Below are 26890 nucleotides of genomic sequence, written 5' to 3' on the forward strand. Positions count from 1 at the left end.
AATGTCCAAAATTTGCTCTAAAGTCACAGGGAAACAGTTGCAAAACCATCTTTAGCCTCCATAATGTGACTAATTTCCAAGTGAAAGTGAATATGCAGGTGGGAAATCTCAAAACGTGGGCATTGCTTACCAGATAAAGAGCTGTAGAGAGCTGCTGGCTACCTCATCTGCTATAGCACGAGAGAGAAATTAATAATTTAGAGGGCCTCTCCCAAACACACACCTCTGACCCATGATATCATTCTGCTAGCTACAACTCTTGAGCTAACATGTTAGCAAGTGTGGTTTTATATGAGAGGAGGTAACTAGCTGATTGGATAAATTTGTGCCACAGAGCTGAGGATGAATCATAACAAAATATTTTGTTTTGACAGTAAGAGAAAAGAGATCAATTTGAAAACAAAAATGATTATTTTAACATATGTGGTATTGATCAAGGGGGAACTGAACAAATAACTCTTGGACACAGGATTGAATTATGAGAAAATTACTAATTTGGCTTGACACTGAACTTTATAAGAAAAGGTTGTGTTACGAGCTTGGGTTTCACCTTTGAAAGGCATGCAGATTTTCCAGGCAGGGAGGTTCTCGTGGAAGACACTACTAAATCACATTATTGGAAATGTAGGATTTACTGTTTTTGGAGCTTGATCCATGATAGGGATCAGGGTATCTTGGCCACCGCTTCTCCGATTTTGGCCATTCTTTCTCAAAAACTTTCTCATGTGAACCAACTTCATGAAAGTGCAATGAAAAATCATTGGAATTCCCCATTTATGGACAGATAAGCAGCCTGATTCAGCAGACATGCGGAATCACTTCAGTAAAAGTGGAAATTCAAAAGCATGTGCCAAAGCAATAGGCTAGCGGGGGGGGGCAAAGCAAGAAAATGAAGAACTTGATCTATATGTGAAGATTGAAAAAACAACTTTAATCTTTCGATATAACCCAAATACAGATTAGTGCCCAGATTCCCTTTTTTTTAGGATTAAACCAGACAGCAGAAAATATCAAAGCACAGAGGCAAAAGCCCATCAGAGACACTGGAAATGGAAAACAGCAATATTCTGTCTTTTTTTTACCCCTCCCCCCACCCTAGTCCAGCAGTAAACAAGGTGCCAGTAATAACACTCTACTGGCTCAATCAGGGTGTTTTTTCGGTTTTTTTTGCCATCGTTTCACAGTGTGTCCCAAAAGCTCAATTTACAACTGAGGCACAACCAACACCCTGAGGCACTTTGTATTATTTCAAGAAGACTGGCATTACTGGCAGATTGTGGTGTATGTTTTGGGAACACATTCCTCCTTCTTTTCAGTCTGACACAAAATAAATATGTGTGTTGTCTGACTCAGGCTGGTCCTGCCGGAGCTAATGCGATGATGTGATGCTGTTGTTCAGGCCAGGCAATGAATTAGGTAAGTGTGTTTCTCAGCTCAGGCTATGCCATCATTCACCAAGCATCAGTTTTTTGTTCTGTTTCAGTCTACGAAGTTTACATGGTAGCTGGCTGCCTCATTTCATGCCACAGCTGTGCCTGTGCTGCAGAATACAGTTTGGTAGAAGATGTTTTTTTGTTTGTTTTTTTTTTTCCAATTCTCCCATCTTTTGAAGTGAGGAATGAGGCAGCAGCAGGAGGTCATCTTTCAGTATCTGCCTCATTGAGCTGATGGATGTGCTGGATGAAGTCCTCGACCAGGAGCTCAGAAAGTCAACACTGACACCTGGTGGCTGAAAATCTACTTACATATATTGTTCAGTTTTACAGTTTAATTAAGCACGTTTTCTGAGACACAATTACAATTCTCAAAACAAACGTGTAATCACCACATTAGTCAGTCCTGTGTAACACCTCACGTGTCCTGCAAAAGGCCGTCAGTCACTCAGCATAAATTGTGTCAAAAGTAAATATCGCCATTAACAAGAGCATCACGTGTAGTAATGTAAAACAGAAAATATGAAAATGAAAGTATGGTTAAAAATGATCACAATACAAACAATTCATGTAAATTAGGAGCTACTGACAAATGAAAAAAGCCCATCTTTAAAATGTTTTAAAACTGCCCTGGTGCAGCCCTCTCTTTCTTGTCTCTGCCACACATATCACACTTTCCCATCTACTCACCTTTCACCTTTGAGTTTCACTTGTATGTGAAAGTTGTCGTGGTGATAAACAATCATCACCAACTTCACAGTTCCTGTCAGCTCATGTGTAGTGACTCGTTTTGGTTTTGCAGCCAGTAACTTTGCTGTTTGGATTCACTCTCACCTCCGGCCGCAGCAAGCAGCTGTTCTCAGCAACAAGCCTGTGATAAACCAGTTGTAAACGACTTGAACAGCACCAAACAGACAAAGGTGGTGACTAGCTGGGGCCTGCCTTGAAATTGGATATCTGATTGCTCCTCTTGGTACTCCACCCTCCAGAGTCAAATAGGTGATCGGTAGTTGGCTTATTACTGTTACAGGTGGATTACTGAATGGGCCTCTGGCATCAAACCGCAAGAAACATAACAAGGAGGAAACAAAACAAATATACAGAGCTGGGCATCATGCTCCTATGTAGAAAAGTAAGGGGCCCTTTACATGTCTGTGTTCAGGGGCCCATTTTCTTATTATCTGTTCATGGATGTAGATTATTTGGAGTTAAAAAATAGCATCTATTTATTTATATTATTTAATGTTGGAAACACATTTTTACTCATTTTACAAATGTGTCCCCCTCCAGGCTCCCCATTCAAAAGAGTTAGTAAAGAACAAAACAGAGCTTAAAGGGAGAGTAAATACCAGACTCACAGCTTCCATCTGACCAGAAATACAACTCCAATATGTTGCTCATATCTGCTGGATGTGGAAATAGGCAGTTGTTTGCCAACAAGTTCATCATATCAATTTCAAAAGGTGACAGTTGCCAGTTTTGTGACACTACCAGAAACATTAGTGTTTTGTGTTGGCAAGGATTACACAACAGGCATGTTGACATGTACGTCAGTTGAAGGTATTTGTACTCTTACATTTGACTTTTGTGTGAAGGCAACAAAAAATGCACATGATGTGAGAAAATAAGCAATAAATGAGAGTTTCACCATTTTGAGAATTATTTTTTTCAACTGTGCAAAAGTAACTGAGAAAAACTGTCAGACAAAGATTTTTTGACACTTAAATATACTTGCACTCTTTCCATTTTATTGACTTTTTGTTTTACAAAAACAGGTATGAGAGAATGCATAGACTGAGCTCACAGTCGGCTCATCAGTGACAACATGGAACAAAACAAAGGGCGTCAGGAAAAGGCAACAATTTATTTCAACAGATAAAAACAACACTGTTTGCAGCTATTCTTCTGAGTACACACATACTCCTACGGTCTCTTACACACAAGACACAACCGAATGACGTACGATTGTCACTTAAGCAAGCGCACACGCACACACGCACGCACACACGCACGCACACACACACACACACACACACACACACACACACACACACACACAAACGCAAACATTCTGGAACACAATGCAAACATGTGGGTGCAAAAGAAAATAACTGTAGAATGCAGGGAAGAATGCATCACCTGACACCTAACAGACACAGATACAAGTGAATGAGATGCATAGAAATTTACAGTTAAAAAGGGTCAGTTCACCCAAACAAGGAGAGAAATAAAATATAATAAAATAAAATGAAATAAAATGACAAATCTGGCATTTTTTTTACTGCAGGTTTTGAAATATCAGCCACCACCTAAATACAACAATTCACTTTGTACTGAAGCAATGAGCAGATATCCCATGACCTGGAAAAATAAAACCGGAACTAAATGCCACTGAAGGTACTACAAGAGATTTTTTTTTATTGTTGTTATGTGGGTGAACTGACCCTTTAATCACATGAACGTACAATCAACTCACACTACTTGTCCCGTTTTAAACCCATAGGAGTGTAGCCAGCACCATGATACACAAACGTCCAATCACTATTAGCAGCAACGGAGTCACCCATGGACTCGCATCTCACTACATCAGTAGTGTGTGTTGATGGCACCGTCTTGCAAGCATTTAACACATCTCTAATAAGACTTGTACAATGAGGCTAATCTAATGCATCCTTCACGTGTGCTGTAAAACTGTTCACTGTTCACATTGAGGATCACGTCAGTAATTTCAGTGGAAAAAAAAAAAGAAAAAAAAGAAAGCATCTGAGGACTCACACTGAAGCTGTTTCTGCAGTCTCACTCAGAAAGTGAGCATCGTCGAGCCAAAATGTTATGCCAAAAAAAATGCCCTTGCTGCTGCTTACTGCTGCACACCAGCACGCTGACCTATGAAGCAGTGAAGTGTTTGGATAAGTTATCAATGTGAATTAAAATACACTGGAAGATAAACACAGCACTGTGGGCGAAGCCGGGGCCCTTTTAAGTTTTGCCGTTAGTGGTGAAAATGCCCAGTTGTTGAGAGTCTAGGTTCTTTAGTTACTTAAACGGTTGGTAGGATAAATTAGGTCACAGCAAAACACTGTTTTTGTCACTTTAACATTGACATAAAAAAAAAAAAAAAAAAATATCCAAAGAGAGCAAGCACCTTTCCATTCCATGTGAAGGACATCCAACGACACATAAAACACTGACAAACCAAAAAAAGAAACCTACCATTTTAAACCGGTTGAAATGCTGAGATTTTGTTTTTTTTAAATGACAACTGAACAATGGAAAGGAATCAAGAAAACAGTTACCTTTTTTTTTTTCTTTTTTTTTTAAATATATATATTGGTTTGACTTAATTAATGTGCGCTTAGGGGGAGCAAATCCTGACCACTTCCTCCACACACTGGTTTAAACTGTACAACAGGTTTTCCAGAGTAAACTTAAGAGGATTGTCTTTGCCTGTAAAACTAACCTGGATCCTCCCAAAAGGGAAAAAAAACAAATGAGATGAATATTCTAGAGAAAGACATTGAAAAGTGCTACAAAGACCAACACCCTTGTTTAAGAAGAAGGTGACAACAAGCAGGAAAATCCCCTCTCCTCTAAAGAAGATGCACTACATGTTTGCATTTTTGCCAATGCAACACACTCACTTATATTTTATATATCTATCAATATTACAATTTGTTAAAACTTGTTAATTATATTTATTTTTTAATTCACAATATTGGTCAGTGTTTTACTTCCTTGCTTTTAGTAAAAGTTATTCCTCCTGTTTATTTACATTCCAGTAGTAAGAACAGTGGATTATATTCTGGTTTAGTTTGGTGACTTTATTTTACCCTCTAACTAACCTTAGTGATCACTCTTCTTCCACACATGGTTAACACAAACATGTACAGGTCCATAGGTCGATGTCGCTACGCACACTTCACTTGTAATAAGCAAGCAGATATCCGTTCACGAGAGTAGGTAGTGTGTAAAGAGCAGTAAATGCATGTAAATTCCTGCAGTACGAGGATATCGCGACCAGTACGAGGCTAGTAAAAACCTTTATGCGAGTGTGTCTGTACTCACGATATGTAAAAGGTTCACTAAGGGCACCTGAAACCACACAATACCAGTGTACAACTACATTTCTACATCCTTTGTTGTAACAGGTCAACCAGAGCTCCACCTCCTGCTACAGCCATCGTGCATCATAGTCTATGTCACATCCTAAACACAAGGCACGTCACCCCTTCACCTCCCTCCCTTCCCTTGCACCCTCTTTCCTCTGTTCCTCCTTCCTCAACGAGACAAAGCTCGTTTTCACTAACTTGGGAACCCTCGTCAAATACTTCAGCTCATCTTTGTATTCTGGGCCTCTGGGGATGTTAGGAATGGTGCATGACGCTAATAAAATATTTTTTAAAACCGATCATCAGAGAACAAAGTCTCAGCTGGAGAGGGTCTTATATCCACTATGTAGTAAGGACTGGAATTACTGTATTTCTCTGTCATTATTAGTATTATTAAAGGCAGAATATACTGTAACTCTGGTTCTTTCTTCATTAATCTGCACAAGCTACGTGTATAACCGAAAGGAGAACAAGGATGGAATAAAGATAAAAAATAGGGAAACTGTTTCTTTGCTACAGCTAAACCCAGATCCCCAAACCAGTGCAAGGATCTTTTCAACCCTCCTCCTTGTGCCTGACCCTTTGGTTACAAAACAAAACTCCCAACTTGCTTTTAACAACCACTCGTGTTCACTGAGAAAAGGTCATTGTGGCGTCTCCGTCCTCTTCTGGTGAGCAGATTGTTGTGGTAACTGGTGTGCAGCTCTCTTTTTCTTTTTCTCCATCTCTGAACAGGGGCAGGGTTATATATACTGTCTAAAAGGGCGGGGGAAGACTTTAACCGTTCAGGAGGTAGACCACCAACTCGTAGGTGCACATCATGATGGCGGTGTTGGGGATCTGTCGTACCAGGTGGGTGGTGAGGCCGCGGTACAGGGCGCGGTATCCTTCCTCTTTGGGCACTGTTGTTAGAGTCTGGAAGAAAGAGCGGTACTTGGTGCCCTCTTCACGTAGCCTGGTGCGGATCACTTCTGCAGAGGCAGAAAGAAAGAGGGAACAGGTTAATGGAAAACGAAAAGTAAAGCAGCCTACATTAGCTCATTGCTAATCTGACACTCACCATGAGGATAAGCGATAGTTGTGGCACAGGTCTTGGAGGTGGCAGCAGCAAGCATCATCCCCACAAAGTCAGAAGCATCTTTAGACACCTCCTCTTCCTCGTCCATGTTCTGTGGTGCCTTGGCCTCCAGGAGACGCCGTTTGATGCTTTCATAGATCACAAAGTGGATCACAGTCTCTGAGATGCCAGCGTAAGATGCCGACATTCCCCTGTAGAAGCCTCGCAGGCCGTCTGTCTGATACACCCGTCGCACGCACTCAAACGCACTCAGCCTGCGCTCACCGCGATTCCTGAGAACAAAGAGGAAAAGGATCCATTTTGAAAAGTCTAAAAAAAAATAAAACAGTAAGACCCACTAACATTTGGCATTTGTCGGCAATGAAAAATGGTTCAGAAGATCTTCATTCATTTTTGGCCCTTTTCCGAGCTATGACGTCTTTCAGGGCACAAACACTGTAAACACACCTGTTACCTGCCCAGCACGGTGCTGGTAAACCAGTAACACCACCACTACACTGCGCTTGGGGATTAAAGAGTGAACGCAGCCCCGAAATAAGTTTTAAAAACACACAATCACCAATTGAAGCATCTCACACTGATGCTCCAACATGGGGACGAAAGTCTGCACAGCAACTAACAGCTCACTCTTTCTGTGTGTGTGTGGTGTGTGTGTGTGTGTGTGTGTGTGTGTGTGTGTGTGTGTGTGTGTGTGCGCGCTCTGTAACTGCATGTGATGGCTCTGCTCCCTGCAATAAAGAAAGGGAAACTCAACTAGCAGTTTAAAAGGGGTCAATCGCCTTTTTAGCGGGTTTACCAGCGTTTAAAAAAACCTGTTTACACCCACTAATTTTGGTGTAAAAAGGGTATTACAAGGACTTTGTCCATTCCCACATTTCCAAATGGACTGGAGTCGATAAATATTACATAATTCTGATATTTATTTACAGATTAAGAAAATGAAGTCATGAAAGCTCATGTATAACTACACAGTAGGATGCAGTCATGTGTTGCTTTTAGCCTTTCTTTCTCAGTGTTCCCAGGTCAGATTATTGGGTGCGGGGGGTGGGACAAAGCAACATGCCTGGCTGTCTGTCACAGTGTCTTTTTGGATGCTACCACTAGGAGTCTGAAAAGCCACAATTTCAGTAGAGCCTTTATAAAGCTGTAGAACTTGTACTATGAGGTTAATTGCTAAAAAAGAAAGTTTGTGGTTGCAGTAGATGGACCACAACCTGGTGGCACAGGGATAGCATACAGATATGAAAGTTTCTCCAGGAATTCCACACAAATTCATCAACGTTTTTGTCAGTCTGGTTTTAAAAATAAAGAGGAGTTCAGGAGTAAAATTAATGAGTATCCCCCAAATAGAAATGTGTGGAAGCCCTGGTGTGGTAATAAGAATTTGCATTAACAGAAAACATAACACAGGGCTTATAATAGACTGTTAGTGCCTTCATTTGGAAACTGAAATGTGTAATGTATGAAGCTCACACTCTAGTGTCATGTTTACCTAGCATCCAGCTGTAGACGCGTCTTTATGAGCCAGATTGGATTGGTTGCTGTGATGGCTGTAAAACCTGAAGAGGAAAAAAGAAAAACAACAGGGTTACATTTTGTTCAAAATCTAGAAATGTGTCAAGCTGCCTGCGGCACAGAAGTGTCCTCAGACTAACACTCTACATGCGATACAAATGCTCTATAAGCTGCATTGACGTTGTTTAAGTTAAAACAATGCAAACGTGTTCTTTTCATTAAAATATAAAGTCACAAGGGCAGCGTAAAGAGAGAGAGGGAGGGAGAGAGAGAGAGAGAGAGAGAGAGAGAGAGAGAGAGAGAGATAACTAGCCCCTCTATAGACTACCCTATGTGTGCTAGTATGGGAGCAAGTGAATGTCATAAATATTGTATGTGTCATGCAAACAGCCGTTAAAAGAAGCTGCCTCTTATCCAATGACCTAGATGATAAGGGAGAAGAGGATAGAAATGCGTAGAGAGACAGAGAACAACCAGATATATTTAGGAAAAAAAAGCACAGATCTGTGGTGAGTACTCACGCAGACCCAAGTAACTCCTCACAGATGCAGCTAGAGACCCCTGGCGGTGCGGGGGTCTCATGCCCTTGCGAGAGGAGAGCTACGGTAGAGTAAAAGCCTAAAACAGACACAGGCTTGTGTGTAGCAAAATGACCGGCATGCAACCATTTAACTTCAACCCATTCCCTCCAGTTATCCCCCAGGAATCAACCCACCATATTCATGTGAAATGATCATCCCGCAACCAAGACAGCAGTAGGGACATGGAAGAATACAGCTACAAAAACAATTATTAATACAGTAACAATAATTAACTGCCATGGAGCTAAAAGTGATGATCAAAGTCATCTCGTGACCTCTCAGATTTATCATGTGACCCTTTGGAGAGGCCTGATCCCTAGACTGGGAACCACTGTGCAAAACTCGCCATCTGTATATAAACTGGTTGTAGGAAACAAATTCTTCATGTCAAAATATTTTGCAAATGTTATCTTTATTGGCTCATAAGATATTAAGTTTATTAACTCAATTGTGCTTTGTGCTTTGGGTCAACTTTGTGCCAAGTGTACATCAATTGTTAACCATGGCAGAGGTCAGCTCTAACCTTTGCTGTAGGTATCATGCATCATTGCAGGGACTGGATTAATCGCTGGACAGTCGACACCTCATCAACCTGTCAGCTCAGCTCAGTCTGACTGGACAAAGATGTCCTGACAAATGCTGACCTTGACTGAGTTGCTGAAAAGTCTGAGTCACGGTGGGCTAAAAGTGGCACCACCATGAACCTGTCAGATTCACCTCCGCATACACACAAACACACACACACACACACACACACACACACACACACACACACACACACACACACACAAACAAACAGTAGATGCAGCTGCCTGTCTGACCCACATTGTAATGGCTCGGCAGTCCCAGATGGTTAAGTGTGACATAAGAGCAGATAACCTCCCCTTGACATACAAAGCAACAGAGAGCAATGATGGAATATTTAAGTCTGGCCTGTTAACAGCCTACATTCTTAATTAAACGGTTTTAGGATTGCTACTGTAGCAGTACAAAGGAAAGTCTGGGGAAAAGGTGACAGCAACAGGATTAACTTGTTTTTGTATACACAGGGTCTTCAGGAGAAAAGTCTTTAACATCAAACATAACACGAACTAGTTGTACCACCGATTGCTCTCTACAGAGGGATCAATGCAAACGCAAAGGCTCACAGCAGCAATACACACAGCTGGTAAAACCACTATTCATCTAAGCTTACCAGCACTGAACCAGACCAGGTCCGTTTACTCAGCATTTCTCACAAGCATGCTGGAAATGTTCACGAGGTTACAGTACGTTAAAAAGCATTACATGGTTTTACATATTTATCTGTTCCCTCAGATGTGTAGTTACCTGCCATTCCAGCCGACGCCATGTGTACCTGTGTGGAGTCCGGTTCCAACACACCGTTCAGTTTCTCTTTGGCAGTAGAGTAAGCAGCAAAGTAGATTGCTCTGTTGCAAGTAAAAGAAAAGAAAGGTCAGAACATGTTACACCTGTACATGGCTAAAGAGTTTATGTAAGTCACGCTTTCAGTGTAATGCTAATTAGTTTCAGTCTATTGTGTAGCTTGTTAATTACAACATTAACAAGTGAAACTCTCCCCATGTCATGTTCAGCTTAATGAGCTGTCTAAGCAAAGAGAGTTTTCAGTATAAAAGCACATCTTCATCTGTTTTCACTAAGTGTCTTTATTTGTTTTCACCTAATTAAAGAAGGTCAGAATGATCATGGTCATGCTCTAAATACAAGCTGCTTTTGCTCTTTCCCTTCTAGCAGCGATAGCGCTGTGTAATGCGCCATCTGGTTCAGTTCTACAGTCATTAGTCAAATGTGCTTAGTCAGACTATTAATGATGCTAAAAGCTCATCAATCACATGATAAAACGGTGTTTGGCTGTGCAGTCATCTTTAAATCTGCGTCACAGCTCGGGAGGCCCTCGTCTTCACGTTCACTGATCTGCACCAGCTTTCGTTCACCTAAGATGCTAACATGCTAACCAAACACTCTACAAATGCTTAGCACTAGCACCTGCTTGCTGCAGTGTTACCCGCTGCCCACTGCCATTAGCTGCTATTTGCTCCCATCATTACCACTGAGGGCAATTAAAGATGATGACAGTTATACGTTATTACCTAACTCCAGTCAGAGTATTTCCCACACATAGACCCAGTGTTGTTCTCAAAATGCTGCAGCTGCTGCCACGTTTCCAAAGGAACACATCACCATCCAGTAAGCGGCTCAAAAACTGCTGAGAAAGCCGTGAAGATGGATGGAACCTAAATGGCCGTGGATCCCTAATGCTTTTTTGTCAGCAAGTTACCTCAAGGATCCCTGTGGTAGTTACATAACACCAATGTTCCTCACAGCTATTCCTCCCTGTAAAAACAGCTCATGTATTCATAAATGTTTATCTATTACCCTGATCGGACAGGAATGTTCATTGTCAGTGACGAGCGCAGGTAAATGTCATTGGATAGAAAAGTAATATGACCATGACTTCAGAGAAAATGCACAATACCAGGACACTGGAAATGGTTCACCAAAATGGAACACAGCCATTCTTAACGCTGTTGATTACACCTGTGCTTTTCTTGCTATGACAGATTAAAATGTCTGCTGTGGAAAATTCTATTCACAGTAACCATCACTTGGTTTGTTTGGTTACTAAGTGGTAGCGAGGGGAAGATGTATCCCATTAGTGCTATCAATGTATAACCAATGTCAGCCAACAGCATGCAGACAGTTGGCATGTAGCTCAAAAGTTAGCATGGATGTTAACAACACTTGTAGTCTTTTGGTGTATTTAATGGGGAGTGAGCTATGAGTCATCATGTTAAATAATACTAACATCTCTAGCATCAAAATAATATTTAGAAACATGCTTTACAATATTACAAACAAACAGTTATTTTCATTATCGTTAATCTGTTAAATATTTTTTCAATCCTTTACTCAATAATTAATAAAAATTAATTAATTAATTAGTAATGACTCAATAATGACAATTATTTCCTGCAATCAGTGTATTGATTAATTAACTTATTGTTTTCAGTTATAAACACTGAAAGAAATACTTCTAAATTACTGTATTAATCTGCAGAGGAATAATAACACTGGAGACAGATTTTGAATTCCATCAAAGGATCAGTTAGTCAAAGTAATCCAATGACTATTACTTGACTAAGAATGCCTTCACTTAAGGACAGAACTAACTGCTTTATAGTCTATCACGTCATAGTCCAAATAGGTACACATCGTTAAGAATATGATGAGGATAAAGTTGACAAGATTCATCTCACCTGGAAGGTGCCACGCCCACCAAGTTTGGCCCCAAGCCCCTGAAGAGTGAACGAGGTCCTTCTTTCTCCAATATCAACCTGAAAATCAAACACACAGAGAAATACTGTGTATGATTCCACCCCCCATCATATGTAGACTCTAGGGCACTAGATAAACGCTATCTACTGGTGTTGTCCAATTTCTTAAGCTCTAAAGTCCAGTTAAAATTCCATGTTTATCTGGTAACACTTCAAGTTTCAAGTGTTTTTCTTTGGCCCGTAAGGACGGTGATGTAAGTTGGACAGCCCAATCAAAACTTGTGCCCAAAGCGAAGTCTTTGAAAACGTTGTAACTTGTCATCAAACTTACTGAACACAATCATTCTCACAACAGGATAAACCCATTAAGATTTTAAAGACTGGCCTTTCCTCTCCTTTCACCCACAGCAGGAACTTTAGCCTACATTCAAAGCCCTAAACTATTAGGTATCTAAGAATAGAAAAAATTGTCAGTAGTCAGTTGTCTGTTGTTTTCCCCATTCAACCCCTTTGTATTGTCGGGGGTAATGAACACTGCAGGGTCTCGGGGACACAACGCACACATAAATAAGGGGAAATATTTTCCAGTTTATCGAGTTGCATAATATGTTAATCTGCATGTTTTTTTTCTTCAAAAACATAATAGCTGCTTTATCTTGAAAAAGCAGTGAGAATTAACTTAAAGGCACAACAACATAACAGATGCATTTACTCATTTATTAGAGTTTGCTCACAAAAAGCGGATTTGCTCCAGTCTCCTCAGCTGTGTGTCATGTCTAGATGCTGGTGTGCCACTTTTGGCTGCTGTGGCTGCAGTGTGCAGCAACTGGGCAGATGAATATGTTGAAATTTTTATGCAGCCTCACTGACTGTACCCTGTCCACCACTGCCTACAAAAGCTGCATGTTATTCAGTCTATTTCCACAGAGATCTACTAGTTTCAACTTGAATATGATTCATTTTTGGTTTGAGAAAAATACAAGACGAGTCTGCCCTCACTGTTTCTTGCAAGCTGTTTAATCTAGCAATGGTGCCAAAAAATGAGCAGGTCTGAAACTGTCAGTGGGACTACAGAACTGTATTAAACAGTAGTTTGACAACGTACCAAAAGTATTTAGTTAGGGATACACTGCCATGTTACACAACCAAGTTAAACTTGCCACGGTGATTGGCACCTTTATTAAATGTGACTTAGTTGAGTGGCACCTAGCCATCATTAAACACACTTTCTAAACAGGCCTCCTGAAGCAGGAAAGGTCTGTCATAACAGACACAATGAGTCATGAGAAATTACACATTCGTGAAAGTCTCACAAGATACAAAAAGTAATAATAGTTGGATTTGTTATGAAATTTCCTGTTTGGCTAAAGCGATTGACATGTGTTCTTGTGTGTAGTATTCCCAAAGGGTGAGGACTTGGAGTAGGGTTTCAGGGAGTAGTTGGCCTTGCCAGGGGGACATCAGCCAGATCAAACAACAAGAGCAACAACATGGTGCCTGTTGAAGAAGGCACTGTGACTCTGCAGCCAAACTTCTCTGGGAGAGCAGGGGAAAGGAACCATGAGCTACATACATGACCAGCTCCACTCATTTTGTTTAAAGCTGAAATATTGACCAGCAATGTTTATGTTTCAGCAAAGCTTTGTATGATGTATATAAAAACACAAAATGGACGCAAGACATGGTAAGTGCATGAGTGTGAGTGATAAATGTTGAATACCCACTTGAGACAGTGCAGGGGGCCTGGCGGGGACACGCGGGCCACACTTGCCCCGTTGACGGTACTGAGCTGAACCTCAGACACATAGAGGGTGATGGAGGAGGACTGCAGACGGGTCTTCACTACTTCCAGAGGACAAGTTAATATGGCTCCTACCGTACCCCCACATCTGGCAGAAAGACAGAGATGGAAAAAGGTTGAGGTGAGATAGCAAACAATATCCAGTCTCAGCTGACAGACTGATATTAAGTGTCCTTCGGTGGTGACAACAGTCTGGATGGTCATAGGTGTGCATTTTCCTGCATAAATAAATTAGGTAACGATGTGGTTAGGTGGATTCTAAAGCTCCCTGGCATGTAGACAAGAAATAACACAGTGTGGGAACAGTGAGAGCCAGTCAGGAATGCTTTGTGTTTCTTGGGAAACAACAGCAAGCTTCTGTTCAGTGCCACACCACATTCCAAACTCACACATGTATGTATTTTCATACACATGATTTATCAAATAGGGCTCAAATAACAGCTGCAAAAAGTTATTGTGTTTTTGTTTTAGCAAGCTTGATCATAGGGACTACCATTTGAACCATTCAGCCAATATAAAAAGAGATGTTTGTGGATATGTTGCGTTTCTCATTTTGCTGCCCCATTTATCAAAACCCACACACTGTCGACTGTGAATCGTAAAACAAATCATTTAAAAGTTTTAACATTTACAGATTCACACATAATCATGAGCCAAGATCTTTAGAAATGCACAACTCGACGCCCTGTACAAACACATGGCTACATCCAGGGCATCATTTTATGACCAGAAAGTCACCTGCTCATTTAACAAATATAAAGACTGATAAAAGAGAACACAAAAACGATATCTGCATGGTTTACATAAATTAACTAAATCTGATGAGATTATACTGAGCAGGACAGGGCCAGACAAGAGGAGATCAAAAGCAGGAGTGCCAGTACTTTATCTTTAGTTAAGGTTAAATTTCAAACAGCCCCAGTGCAGAGATAGTAAATCCTGTAAACAAACTTTTTGGCACAGGTAAGATGATGGGCGGCAGCCAGCTAATATACATACCACAAGAAACAGAGGATACTGCCACAGAAAAACATGCACAGATGAGGAGTCAGATTTGATCTCACTTAAATCCTGGATAGTGGGCTATGGCTTGATAAACAAAAAATTGGATATCTTGAAAGGGTACATAAACATAGCATGTTTAGGCCCATAAAACTAATAGCGTACTCAATTATGCCATAATTCTTCAAATACATAAGTCACCGGTCTATCAGTGTAGCCTCACAATAAAATAATAAAGGCTCTACAAGACCGCATGAGTCAAGGCTGCAGTAAAACTAGTAAGTGAAGTGCTCATTTACCTTTACAAGAAATAATTATAGTAAACTAAATGGCTCAGCTTGTGCCTGGATAGTCTGTCTGAGGCAAGGAGGTACAATTCTACAACATTTAATGTTGCCATGGGTCTGTCAAAATCAGCATGTCGTTTCACCCACTTTCAACGGCGGTATGGACAGTCTGAGTTGAACTGTGGATTCACAAACTTCCTATAACAATACCAGACTTATCATCATCATCATCATCATACTTGGCAGACCACCATGACAGAAAAGACTAGACTGCACTACACTGTGTCCACACAATTTAAATGTTGTATCAGTCACATCCGAGCACACACGTTTTGTCTGGTTTCTAAACACTGTTTTCTGAGTGACCTTTAGTGGCAGTTTGCCCACGTTTGTTTTGATGCACCAACGTTACGGCTGATGACATCGAAAGTGGGATAGGCTCACTTTTAACATCCATGTGTTCTTGAAACGAAGCTAATCTTGATATTTACCTTTTGTAAAAAAAAAAATATATATATATATTATAACTGCTACGATGACTAACAGTGAATACAGAACGCGCTTCACACACCAGCCATTTCATTAATACACTGAAATGTCATTGTAACTTGTGACATTGAGTTCACCCTACGGACGCACAGTCATACACACGATTGGTTAGATGACATCTGGCACACCGATGCTACCACGGGTCTTCAGGTTAAAGTTATTCCACTAACCAAACCCCAGTATCGTGAACATACCAATACAAACGTCCCAGAATGTGTAGCTACACTGGTTAGCAGCGACTGTTAGCCCTGCGCGTGGAGCTAGCTAGCTCACCTCTTATATGTACATAACATGGGAATATACTCACCCTCCAGCAAACAGATGAACTAAGGTATCTCTTTGACTCATTATGTATCATATTCGGGAACCGTCCACAGGGCACCACACGGGGACAACGGGAGCGACGGGAGGAAACGGGGGAGGATAACGACCCCAACCTAGCAAGCAAATGATTCTCAGTGCGTCTGTGTTGTGGTGGAGGTCAGTTGCATGGAAAAAAGACGACGGTGTAACAGCTAGCTTGCGTTAGCAGCAAAAGCTAACGGGTTTCCGGTGGTAAAGGTCGATGTCAGAGCCACAGGTCTGCGTCTCCTACTTGTGAAACAGGATAATGCTTCACCATAGTGTGCGTGTCTTTAATGTCGGTGGGCAATTCCAGTCTTCCAGTCTTAATAACAGCGACTGTGGAACCGACTCGGCCTCACTCACGTTGACGTGCGTTGTCTCACTGTGAGACCGGCGGGTCAAGTCGCAATGTTTATCGTCGAATGGGAAGCCGCAAAACAGAGGCGGCGATTGGTCGAGGTGCCCCCTTAACCCGCCCCGTCACTACTCTTTCACGTGATATCGCTTTTCATTTTTCGAGGGCAGAGATCGTCACTCTGGAGATAGAGGGGTTGAGCTCTGAGTTTAGCTGGTGTCACGAAGAAGAGCCGAGAAACAAGGCAGACTTCTTAACTTCTCTTTGGGTAGGTTGCACTTGAAAATCAGTGAAGTCACTTAACACAATGAAGTACTGGCTGTAGCAACAAACCGCGCTGCTGTACAGCTACGTAACTTTTCATTCTCCTTACAAAAACACTCACATGTATGTGCCATTTACTTGGAAAACTCGCATATTTCGCTCCGTAATTGTGCAGTCATATTACTATAACTGCATAGGTCAGTGTGGACGGGGCACAGCGAAAGGCTTTGCAGCCTATAGACGAACACGGCTTTCCAAAGAAGGAAGCTTCAGTTTTCAAAAGTATGTTCGCCCGAACAGGGACTTGAACCCTGGACCCTCAGATTAAAAGTCTGATGCTCTACCGACTGAGCTATCCGGGCTCTGAAAGTCACTGTAAGTACAGTATGTCCTTATGGTTCAACGCAGTCTGTAGCGGTGGAGATTTGGCGGTGTCCTACTGAATGAACAACAAACGTCCCCATTAAGCGTTTTGTCGGCTTAGACTACATTTAAATTCTCTGTAGGAGCTCCTATCTCATGAAAATTAAATCATCTTGATCATTTATCATCATTTGCAGGTTGGGTTGACATAGAACTGTAAACTAATTGCTGTAAGATAGGCCACAGGATTTGCAAACCCATACCCAGTTTTGTTTTCCATAGCCAATAATAAATCACCAGATCCTGCATAAAGCATTATACATGATATAGAAGATGAGGGATCACCTACTGTATGTGTCACTTAAGTTCCTGCAGGTGATCCCATAAGAAATCTGAATATAATTTACCAATCAGCATTCCTGTTTGGCCTATTTTTGCTTCATGTTCACACCCCAAGTCTATGTTTAATTTTGCAGTAAAAGTGTCAAATTCCCATGAGTTCAATGGTGTTGGTAGTACAAATATCTATGCACCAATCTCCCCCATGGAACTACAGTATGTCATGCTACACTACTGGACCTGAAAGGTATAAAAGAAATGGCCAATTGTTACAGCCTGTAAACAGAACCTAAGCTTATATATGGAATATATGAAATGATGAATTTAGACACTGAGAAAAAAAATGGTGCCTGCCACAGACTGAATTTGACCTCAGTTCATTTTGGTATATGTAACCTACACATCTCATACAGAGATTCTTTGTGCCAACTTTATGTGTGTGTGTGAACTGAGACTTGAAAGTCAAGTGTACACAGAAAATGAGGTTTACTAATTTGGGCAGCAGAATAAAATCCACACGCCATTTAATTTTCGTAAGTACAGATGCAATTTAACCAGGCCAGATCATGTGCCGCAGTTTCTCATCTAATCACGTTACTGTCCAACTGTATGAAGGCAAAAAGGCACGAAAGTGGGGTCACTAATCTGGCTTGTAAGGTTTTCTTATGTTTTCTGTATACAATATGAGTTTTTTTTTCATATACAGTAAAGAATGCACTAGTACTATTAAAGCATGTCTTTCATAGATCAACATTAATGACATGATATACAGTATATGAGCTGTTTTTATATAAGCCAAAGTGAGTAAGTAGGAAAACTATCTGTCTATAGAGAATTTTTCTTTTGCAGGATTTATGGCTTTACGGTTTTTTCTACATATAAAATCTAATCCGATAATACATATTACATTGCGCCTTCAAAGGAAAACTGTATTTGCAACTGTCTGTCTATGAATATAATATGAATTTTCCTGTGCTACAAATATCACATTTGCTCTTGAGGGGCTGTTAATGGTAAGATCCAGACTGTCTAATTTCAGTTTGGCCTTCGCAGTCTACGATGGCTACAAAGGGCCACACCTTTGTAGACCATGTCCTTCAGAGGATGCAGCTTTAAATATTAGCAAAGTGAATGAGATTTTGTTATGTCTCTCTTCTACCAAAAGCTCTTTCTCGTCAGGCCCCCTGAAGGCTATACACCAGTTATTCGTGAGACTGTGTGACTGCCCTTGAAACTGGACAGTATAAACCCAGGCAAGCCAACTACAGAACTGCCACACTGAGAAAATGAGTTATTTTTTGTGAGAGAAATGGCAACATCAACTGCGGGTACATGACCTGTGGGGGGCTGTTTGTGAGGGAAGTGTATTTTTGGACTGCTTGTTTGCTTTGGCTGTGGAGGCAGAGACCAACATCTTGGTGTATTCCATGCAGGTCTGTCTGTAAATACTCAAATAAAAAGTTAGTCTGAACTTTGAGAGCAAACATTCCTTCAGGGGCTTTTGATTGGCTAAATTTAAGCAACCAAAACATGTTTTGTACAAAAACAAAACCATAAGGTTTAAATCTGTTGAAGCCAAAGCTGGCCTTTGGCCAATCAGTTATCTTATGCACTGACTGAATACACTGTATGTTACAGGACAGGTTTGTCTGTGGCTTTTTCTAAGATTGGGAATGCTTAACATCTAATGAACGCTTAAAGCATTTTTGAAAGTAGAAATAACATTAATTTCTTTGCAAATTAAGGATAACCAATAAAACACAACATACTCAGAGGTTTTACTGCGACAGCTTTACATTGTCTGGTGTAAACAGTAGGTTATGGTGGTTCACATTAGCTGTTAGCATAACTTAGTTAACTTTGCCTATATAACTGACATACTTACCTTTGCACATTTTTTTGTTTTAGTGACAGTGGCCTCAATGGTCACTGTACAGCTAAAGTTGCAGAGTCTTGCTTTATGTTTCTTTTCTGACATTTTAATCATCATTTGGCCAAAAGCATCACCTGCAAACTTGACAAATCTATTGAAATTCATAGCCGTGTTAAGTGGCTAGTAACTCCATCTTTTCTTTTTAAGAATTATCTTATTTTTGATATGCTAATGGTTCATAGGAATCAGTAGATCTAATATCAAGCAATTACAATAAATTAAAAACAAATGACAAGTCAGCAGTCACCGCACATATCAACCACTTATCATGAGTATGTTGCAGCAGCTGACCAGGTGTGTGTCCCTATCAGCTGAAGACAGAGGATCCTGTCCCCTCTATATTAGGGAGATACAGTGAATCTGTAGCTGTGTGGCGACCATATTAGGGTGCTCCCTTATAAAGGAAATTGATTTGGGGAATCCCTCACTGTGAAGTAATCCCTGGCAAGTTTCAAGTGTGTCACAGACCCCATATTAGGAGACTAGTTTACTGTATATTACCTGTATGTGGAAAACAACCAGTTACTAGGTTAAGCATGGGTGTATGAATAGACTGTATATATGTGAATAAATGTATGAATATATATGAATAAACGTATATGAATGGATATATATGAATATATGTTTTATTAATTTACAATTAACATTACTCATCATCAAATTTAAGCAGACATCAAGGGGTTTTACAGTGCCTCTAAAGACTCACAAGATAACTTGTGACTAACTTATAATTTATGGGAAAATGTACAACAAAAGAAATGTTTTTTTATGTTTCACTATTTGTTAGTGAGTCTGCATTTGGCCTGTACAGTTAGAATTAGTGAGAAAAGAAGAAAGTTATCTCCTCATTACTTGAAAACATTTTCTAGAACACAAGGTAGGTCAACACACCATCAATGATCAACCATTGTTTGACCATGTGGGCTACTGAACTTTTTAGTTTGTTGATAAAGAAACATTTCCCTTTCTCACTGGTTGAGTGTTTATGTGGGTTGATTTCCAGGTATGCATTTAAAAGTGATTATACAGCATTCTATAATCTTGCGAATGTGTGTTTTGTAATGAGGAGATAAGATCGACGCTTCTTTTTGTACACCAGTAAGTGAAATCCATTAGGAAAATACTAGTTAAACTTTAACCATTTCAGGGCATTGAGTTTATTTTTGTAACATGCATGTACCCATGCTTTCCTCACGTGTGTCTGACATTCCGACAATACCCAGTCAGGATAACTTTTCATCCACTTGGTTCTCTCCTCACATAACCTCCTTCGGTGGTTCAACATACAGATTTTCTTACAGCGCCTGTATGTATCCCAAGCTCACTGCTGGTTGAAACTGGACTGTGACCCTTGATGAAATTCAAAACAGCAAGTTGAGAGGAAATGTTAAAATGTCCTGGCTACAAAAAATAAGAAAATGTTGATATAAGAATGGCAGGCTACTACTGGAGGATGTAATACATATTGCAAAAGTAAAGAATAAATCCATTAATTGATCACCTCTGTGCTCGGTTTCTGTTTATCAAAACTGATTATCATTATAATCATTAATATTCGTGTGATCTACATTTGTGCTTAAACAAGTGCAAACTTATTTTGAATTTAGCTGGCAGGAAACCAAAGCAGGCTGAAGTTATTGACCTGGAGCACAGGGAAACGCAGGATTAGAAACATGCAAATATTTGTATGTATGCATATATATATGATTCGAGGAACAGTCAGCTAGAACTTGTCCTTGATGTTTGCACCAGACTGTAGACTTTGATAATTAGCACTGAACACAAAGCCCAGCAGAGTGTGATGGGAATGTCATTAGTTTTGCAGGTATTTAGTCCTAAACCAAAATTTGGATATCGTCACGAAAGTCAGTAGGGTTCATCCTCTCGGGACCATGAATGTCTTAACAAAATTTCAAGGCAATCCAACCAGTGGTTGACCAACTAGCTTGGCTAAAATATATATACTGAGAGGTAATAATAAGAATAGGTAAAGAGATTCTTTTCTTTATCAATACAGTTTGTGTTATGGAAATGAAAACAAATATTCAAGGACATTCCTCTATACAACTGCACAAAAGACAGGGAATGATCACAGGATGAGAGCAAATATTTTGTTATATAATCATCTCCGTTTTTATGAGAGATGAAACTCATGATTATCTGAAAAAGAATCAAGGCAGCTATCAGGCATGCGCTCACTGCTGGCTGTTAGAATTGATGCAAATCAGTATCTCATGACGTTCACACACTCACCACGTCTGGCTGCCAAGCATAATATGAATTCCCTCAAAATTATATCAACAGAACATTGGCATTAGGTTGTGCTTACTTACACAAAGTACTATGTACAGGACACTCTTACACTTAACTTAAAGTTATGAGTTGCAGGCTCTCACGTGGCAACACAAATGCATCTGCACACATATACACACACATGCCATTCCCAATCACCCACATCATCCCTGTCATCCCTGTCCCATGACTTCTATTGGTGCAGAGCAGAGTGGGAAGGAAAAAGGTCAAGTTAAGTGGTTGCACGTTCAGCAGCTCGCGTCATATGACTGCCGTACCTTCAGATATTACTGCAGCGGAGGACTGAGGGAGCTGTGGACAATGATCCACTGAAGACCTGGTAGCCTCCTCTGCAATGCCTGATTCAGTCATTAATAATCACAGACCTAGTCCGGTTTGGTCCAGGACCCTTCTGCAGATGCAAGAGCAGATGCCACATAATTTATATAAGGAAAGAGTTGTGCCACAATACTGTACTCTAAACCAGTTATATGAAAACATGGGTGACTTGTCACCTGCATTGAAAAACATGAAGCTTAAAAGAATGTGAGTCAATATAGATGGCTGCAACATTCACTAATCAATGCTATGCTATGCTTATTTCAGCTCCCACAAGGGCTTTCTTATTATATAAGGTAGTTGTAGTAATTATATGTATAGAACACACACGTAGAGACAACGAATTTTGCAACTGAAAAATGACAAGGAGGCCTCAAAATGGTTGTAGAATTTAAAAAATAATTTGACATTTTGAGAAATACCCTTAACGCTTTCTTCCAGAAAGTTAGATGAGAAGAACAATACTCATCATGTCTGTGGGATATATTGAAGCCACAGGGAAACGACTAGCCTGACTTCATCCAAATGCATCAAAATCCACCTCCTAGCACCTCTAAATTAATATGTAATGTCTCATTTGTTTAATCCGTATTTTTTTTTAAAAAAAGTAAAAACAACAATCTGTGGTTTAAGGCAGACGCTTGGCTCCCCTGGTGTCCAGATCTTTATGCTAAGCTAAGCTAAGCTAAGCTAAGCTAACTGGCTGTGGCAAAGGTGAAAACTGTTAGAATTTGAAAGGGTTTGCTCGTAGTGATGAACCTACAGATGAACAACCTGAATCTGCAGGATTCAGCTGTACCCAGCTTCATAGTGAGTTTGAGCTCTGCAGTCCAGCTGCTTCTTTCCAGTTTTGTTTCACAGCAGCCAGATGTTTTCATCTGTTGAAATGGTAAATGGACTGGTATTATTGACCATTCAAAGCACTTTTACACTAGAAGCCACATTCATACTGTGCTTTTTTTTACTTGCATACGTTTCGACATAGACTGCTTTATATTCAGTACACACACACACCACTTACACATCAAGGGTTCAGTATTTTGCACGAGGACACTTTCACATGTGGACTGTAGGAGCCGGGGATCGAACTTACGACCTTCTGATTAGTGAATAACGAGCTGTACCTCCCAAGCTACAGCGTTGGTCAATAAAGTCAATAAGTATTTGCTGAACACACGCGAGCATTTAGCATTAAACTAAATCGTGAGATATTTCCCTCAGGAGCTGGAAGAGACCAGAAACAGAGGTACTGGACTGGATTTAGCAGGTGATCAGAAACTAACTCCACTAAAACTACAAATGAATGATGTAATGTTGCTCTGTAACTGCTGGATGTAAAAATGAGCAACTGTTTGCTATTAGGTTTGCCAAATCAAGTTAAAAGGTGATGATATGATAATGTTAACAGTTGTTACAGGTTTAACAAAGGCTTCTTGCAAGGCCGAGTCTAAAGTAGAGAATAGAAGCAGACCAATTAAACTACTTCATTCGTCTACTGGATCTATCAGGCGGTATCTGGGCTGGCAGCCCAACATGCTTGCTGTTCTGCATCAATAACATTCAGCAAACAAATTGCGCTAATGAGAAGCTTTGTGTAGGCCAGGAGCAGATTCAGTAAATCAATAGAGCTGCACAACCACTGACTGAAGCTGCTTTTCAGAGTAAACTTTCAGACTTTTGTGTAAGATGAGAAAATGATGAGACATGTAATGTAAATACATGTAAACATGCATACCAATGATGTGATTTCTAAGAATTCATTTTATTTTTTAAAATCTAAGTTATGGTAATAAACTTATGACAAATGTAAACATACACACGTCCATTCATGAACTGACCAATGTGTATGTCTTATAGACTAAGGCAAAAAAATGTTGAGGTGAAGAATGGATTTTGGCATCCAATTTAACCAGGTGAGCTGATCAAGAATGCATCCTGTGACACTGTTTTGTTCTCTCGCTAACCAAGCACCAATATACGCTTGTTTTTCCCTCAGCATTTGAGTCACGTCTCAGCGTCTTGCTCTGACTGAGGCTGAATGTGAGTAAACTCAGTGTCCCTTTGCAGAATTCGCTAACCACATGAGCAGACAGCAGTGTGCTGCAGAGAGGATGACACTGATTAGTGGCAACCAGACAGCAGCGCTTCAGGACACAGACCCCAGTAGTCAAGAGAGGACCATGCTGCTTATGTTGCATCACTCATCTCATTCTCAAAATCTTGAATGTAAAGTTGCACATTTGCAAGACAGCAAGAGGTATTTCTAAGCTTAACTTCATCTAACATCATCAGTACAATCTAGATAAAGATATATGTAGGAAAGGCAGGAAATATGAAATACATGACATATTGTTTCTAGGCCATTCTTTATCCATAGGATGCAATAAAGACTCTCAGTTCAACGTTTAAGGTGTTGGGAATCTGTTATCATCTCTGTCATTTCACCTTTGTTCCTGAGTGCGTTGAGTGAGTTTATTTCATTATATTTTTCAAGTCATGCTTATTTTTGATGTTAAGTAGTACCTCTAATCTCCATGGTTTGCGCTCACGAGATTATATATTTAAAGTTAGAATGTACTGATGTACCGATTTTTGATTTAAAATCGTTCATTGTTGTTGTTTATTCAAAATAATATGATAGAATTTCACCTGTATGTGTACATTTTCATAATGTCTTAAGTGCTGCTCTCTCTCCCTGGACTTCTTTGGTGCATTTGGCTCTCTGCCCATAATATCATGACAAGCTCTCTGGTCCCTTTCTGCTACCTCAGGTATTTAATGACATCACTAATGAAGTCAGTCCCAGGTCCTTTATTCAGGTAATCAGTCATCAGTAAGTCTAAGTGCAGATTTAATACACTTAGACTTTTTTTTATACTTTACAATCAATCAGCCGCAAAATGTCTTTCCCTCTAATTCTGTACAAGGTCATACCAGTGGATAACGTAATAGCAGAAGAATATACATAACATATTATCTTTGATACTAAATAACAGGAAGGATTCAGGGAGCTGAAAATTGAATGAGGTACTGCTTCACCTTCAAATCAGTGTAATTAAAAATCCCCAAATCCACTCATAAACGTTCCACGTATAGCTCTGCACATATAACATGAAGAGACTTTGCTGTTGCAATAATAGAAAAACAAGTTATTGACTTGTTCCTTTAAGTGTCAGTTTTATTGCTTTAAGTCAGCTTGAAGCCTAATGAGTGATAAATAAGCATAATTGTAAACGGATGGATAAAGAGGAACAAATGGGAATATTATGAAAGAATTGTTTTGTTTTGATTTGATATTACCCTCAGAATTTTGTCAAAAGCTGTAAGAAAAAAATAATTAAATTTTGATGTAAATTGTCAGTGTTGTGGTATTTAGTTTTTGTTTATTTGTCAGATAAAACCACATCCACAAAAATAATTCCTCTGCTGTAAAGTCTATTTTGTTCTCATTTACAATCAAAAGCATTTGAATACACCACATGTAAAGTTACAGAGAGGCCATGAAGGCAACATGTGCACTGCTATCAAAAGTCCAGCAGATGGGGCAGTGAGGTTGGGATTTTGGCTGATCTGACTGTCCACAAACCAGCCTGGTAGACCTGCTTCTCCTCAACTGTCAAGTTAGAAAGACAAAGCTAAAGTAAAACAATCCCGGAAAAAAAATATCATTTTGGATTCAAGATAAAAGCATATAATAGGATCTATTGTGCCTGTGTTCTTAAAACAAAACCTGACATATCCGTGTATTGTTCATACAATGTATATGCAGTTCTGGTTGCTATAATTAAGAATCACTTTCAACTGCCCTATCCAATAAGCCTTGGTGATCGATGTGGTTTAACCCGATTTTCAAGATATTTTTAAATTTTACTCTTTCAGACATGTATCAGCTTTAACCATAGGCGGAGCGAGGGGGAGGCTTATGGGCCTCCAGCCCAGGATGTTTTCCCAAAAGCCCCGAATCTTATATGAAGTTTATTATAACATTATTTATATTTCTAACTTCAACTTGGTGTAATTTCCTCTGAGTCTCTCTAACTGGACCCGCAATTCAATGGAGCTCTATTAGTACTGTACTGGGGAAATAGCCATTTATATTATCACTTATTTTTGGTGAGCTGAGCGAATGAGTAAGAGAGCGCAGGGACAGAAGAGAAGGAGAGAGGAGGAAAAATGTGATGAAGAACCAGGAGGAGAGGGGTGGAGAACGGGTTAGAAGAAGAAGAGGAAGTCTGGATTTGAAGTGTGAATAAGAGAGTAGAAAGGGAGGAGTGAGAGAGAAAGGGAGGAAAAGAATGAAAGAGAGAAGGGGAAATGTGATGTGAAAACTTGTGCAGGTGAAGAGAAAGAGGGATGGGTATGGAGGTAGCTTTTGTCTCAATATTATTTATGTGAACTGATTGACAATCAGTGAGTAAATGTATGATCTGTAGATATAAAACACTTTCCACAAATACAAAAAATACATTTGTAAACTCAAAAAATATCTTGCAAATATTAAACGGATCTACAAACAAATTTCATGAATAAAAACATATCTGTGAATGCATTCAATTCATTTACATATAAATGGAATATCTTCCTTATATTTACAACTTTCAAAAAAACGTTTCTGAATCAATTTTCTTTTCCCTACTGCTTGTGGATTTGCGTTTTACACAGAGTTTTGAGACAAATCTTCTGCCGGTCTGAACGAAAATTGACTTGTAGCTGAAAGAAGTGATCGTGTGCTGGCGCCGCCATTTCCGCTTTTCAAAGTAAGAGCACGCAGTCTTCCTGGAGCTGTTTTATTACCTCAAATAATTGGTGACAATTCTAAGTTAACGGTTGTAAGATACGAAGTGACAGAGGTCTTTGATAGTATGGCTTTTGGTGTTGATATTTGTTTTGTTAAGAAATTACATATTACAATTTTATTCTTCATTGTTAATATGCAGGCTAAGCTACCGTTAACTACTGAACCGGAACCCGTTGCCAGGGTGACAGTAAACAGTCATGTTGCAGACTGA

The 26890-nt window shown here is 39.9% G+C and overlaps 1 protein-coding gene and 1 non-coding gene across 2 annotated transcripts; both read right to left on the bottom strand.

Moving 5' to 3' along the window:
* Positions 1-3159: 3159 nt before the first annotated feature.
* LOC111668882 (solute carrier family 25 member 36-A) lies at positions 3160-16394 on the bottom strand. Its single transcript, XM_023425032.2, has 7 exons — positions 15959-16394; positions 13737-13901; positions 11995-12072; positions 10046-10146; positions 8113-8179; positions 6603-6892; positions 3160-6513 (listed from the first exon to the last, which is right to left on the bottom strand). The coding sequence occupies exons 1-7, from the start codon at positions 15997-15999 to the stop codon at positions 6320-6322; spliced, it is 936 nt and encodes a 311-aa protein (XP_023280800.1). The 5' UTR covers positions 16000-16394; the 3' UTR covers positions 3160-6319.
* A 510-nt stretch (positions 16395-16904) lies between these two features.
* On the bottom strand, positions 16905-16977 carry trnak-uuu (transfer RNA lysine (anticodon UUU)). The gene has a single exon. It is a non-coding gene; the product is annotated as a tRNA-Lys (tRNA).
* Positions 16978-26890: the final 9913 nt, after the last annotated feature.

This window comes from Seriola lalandi, unplaced genomic scaffold (genome assembly GCF_002814215.2).
Source record: "Seriola lalandi dorsalis isolate HSWRI2012SDOR001 ecotype SW California unplaced genomic scaffold, Sedor1 jcf7180002054764, whole genome shotgun sequence".
NCBI classification, from domain to species: Eukaryota; Metazoa; Chordata; class Actinopteri; order Carangiformes; family Carangidae; genus Seriola; species Seriola lalandi.

Bases quoted from the DNA above. Each gene is read 5' to 3' on its own strand.
- LOC111668882 (XM_023425032.2), bottom strand. From the start codon at position 15,999: ATGAGTCAAAGAGATACCTTAGTTCATCTGTTTGCTGGAGG. The intron at 13,902-15,958 runs GTGAGTATATTC...TCTTTCTGCCAG, and splicing joins GTTCATCTGTTTGCTGGAGG to ATGTGGGGGTACGGTAGGAG. The intron at 8,180-10,045 runs GTAACTACACAT...TTTCCTCTTCAG, and splicing joins GGCGTCGGCTGGAATGGCAG to GTTTTACAGCCATCACAGCA.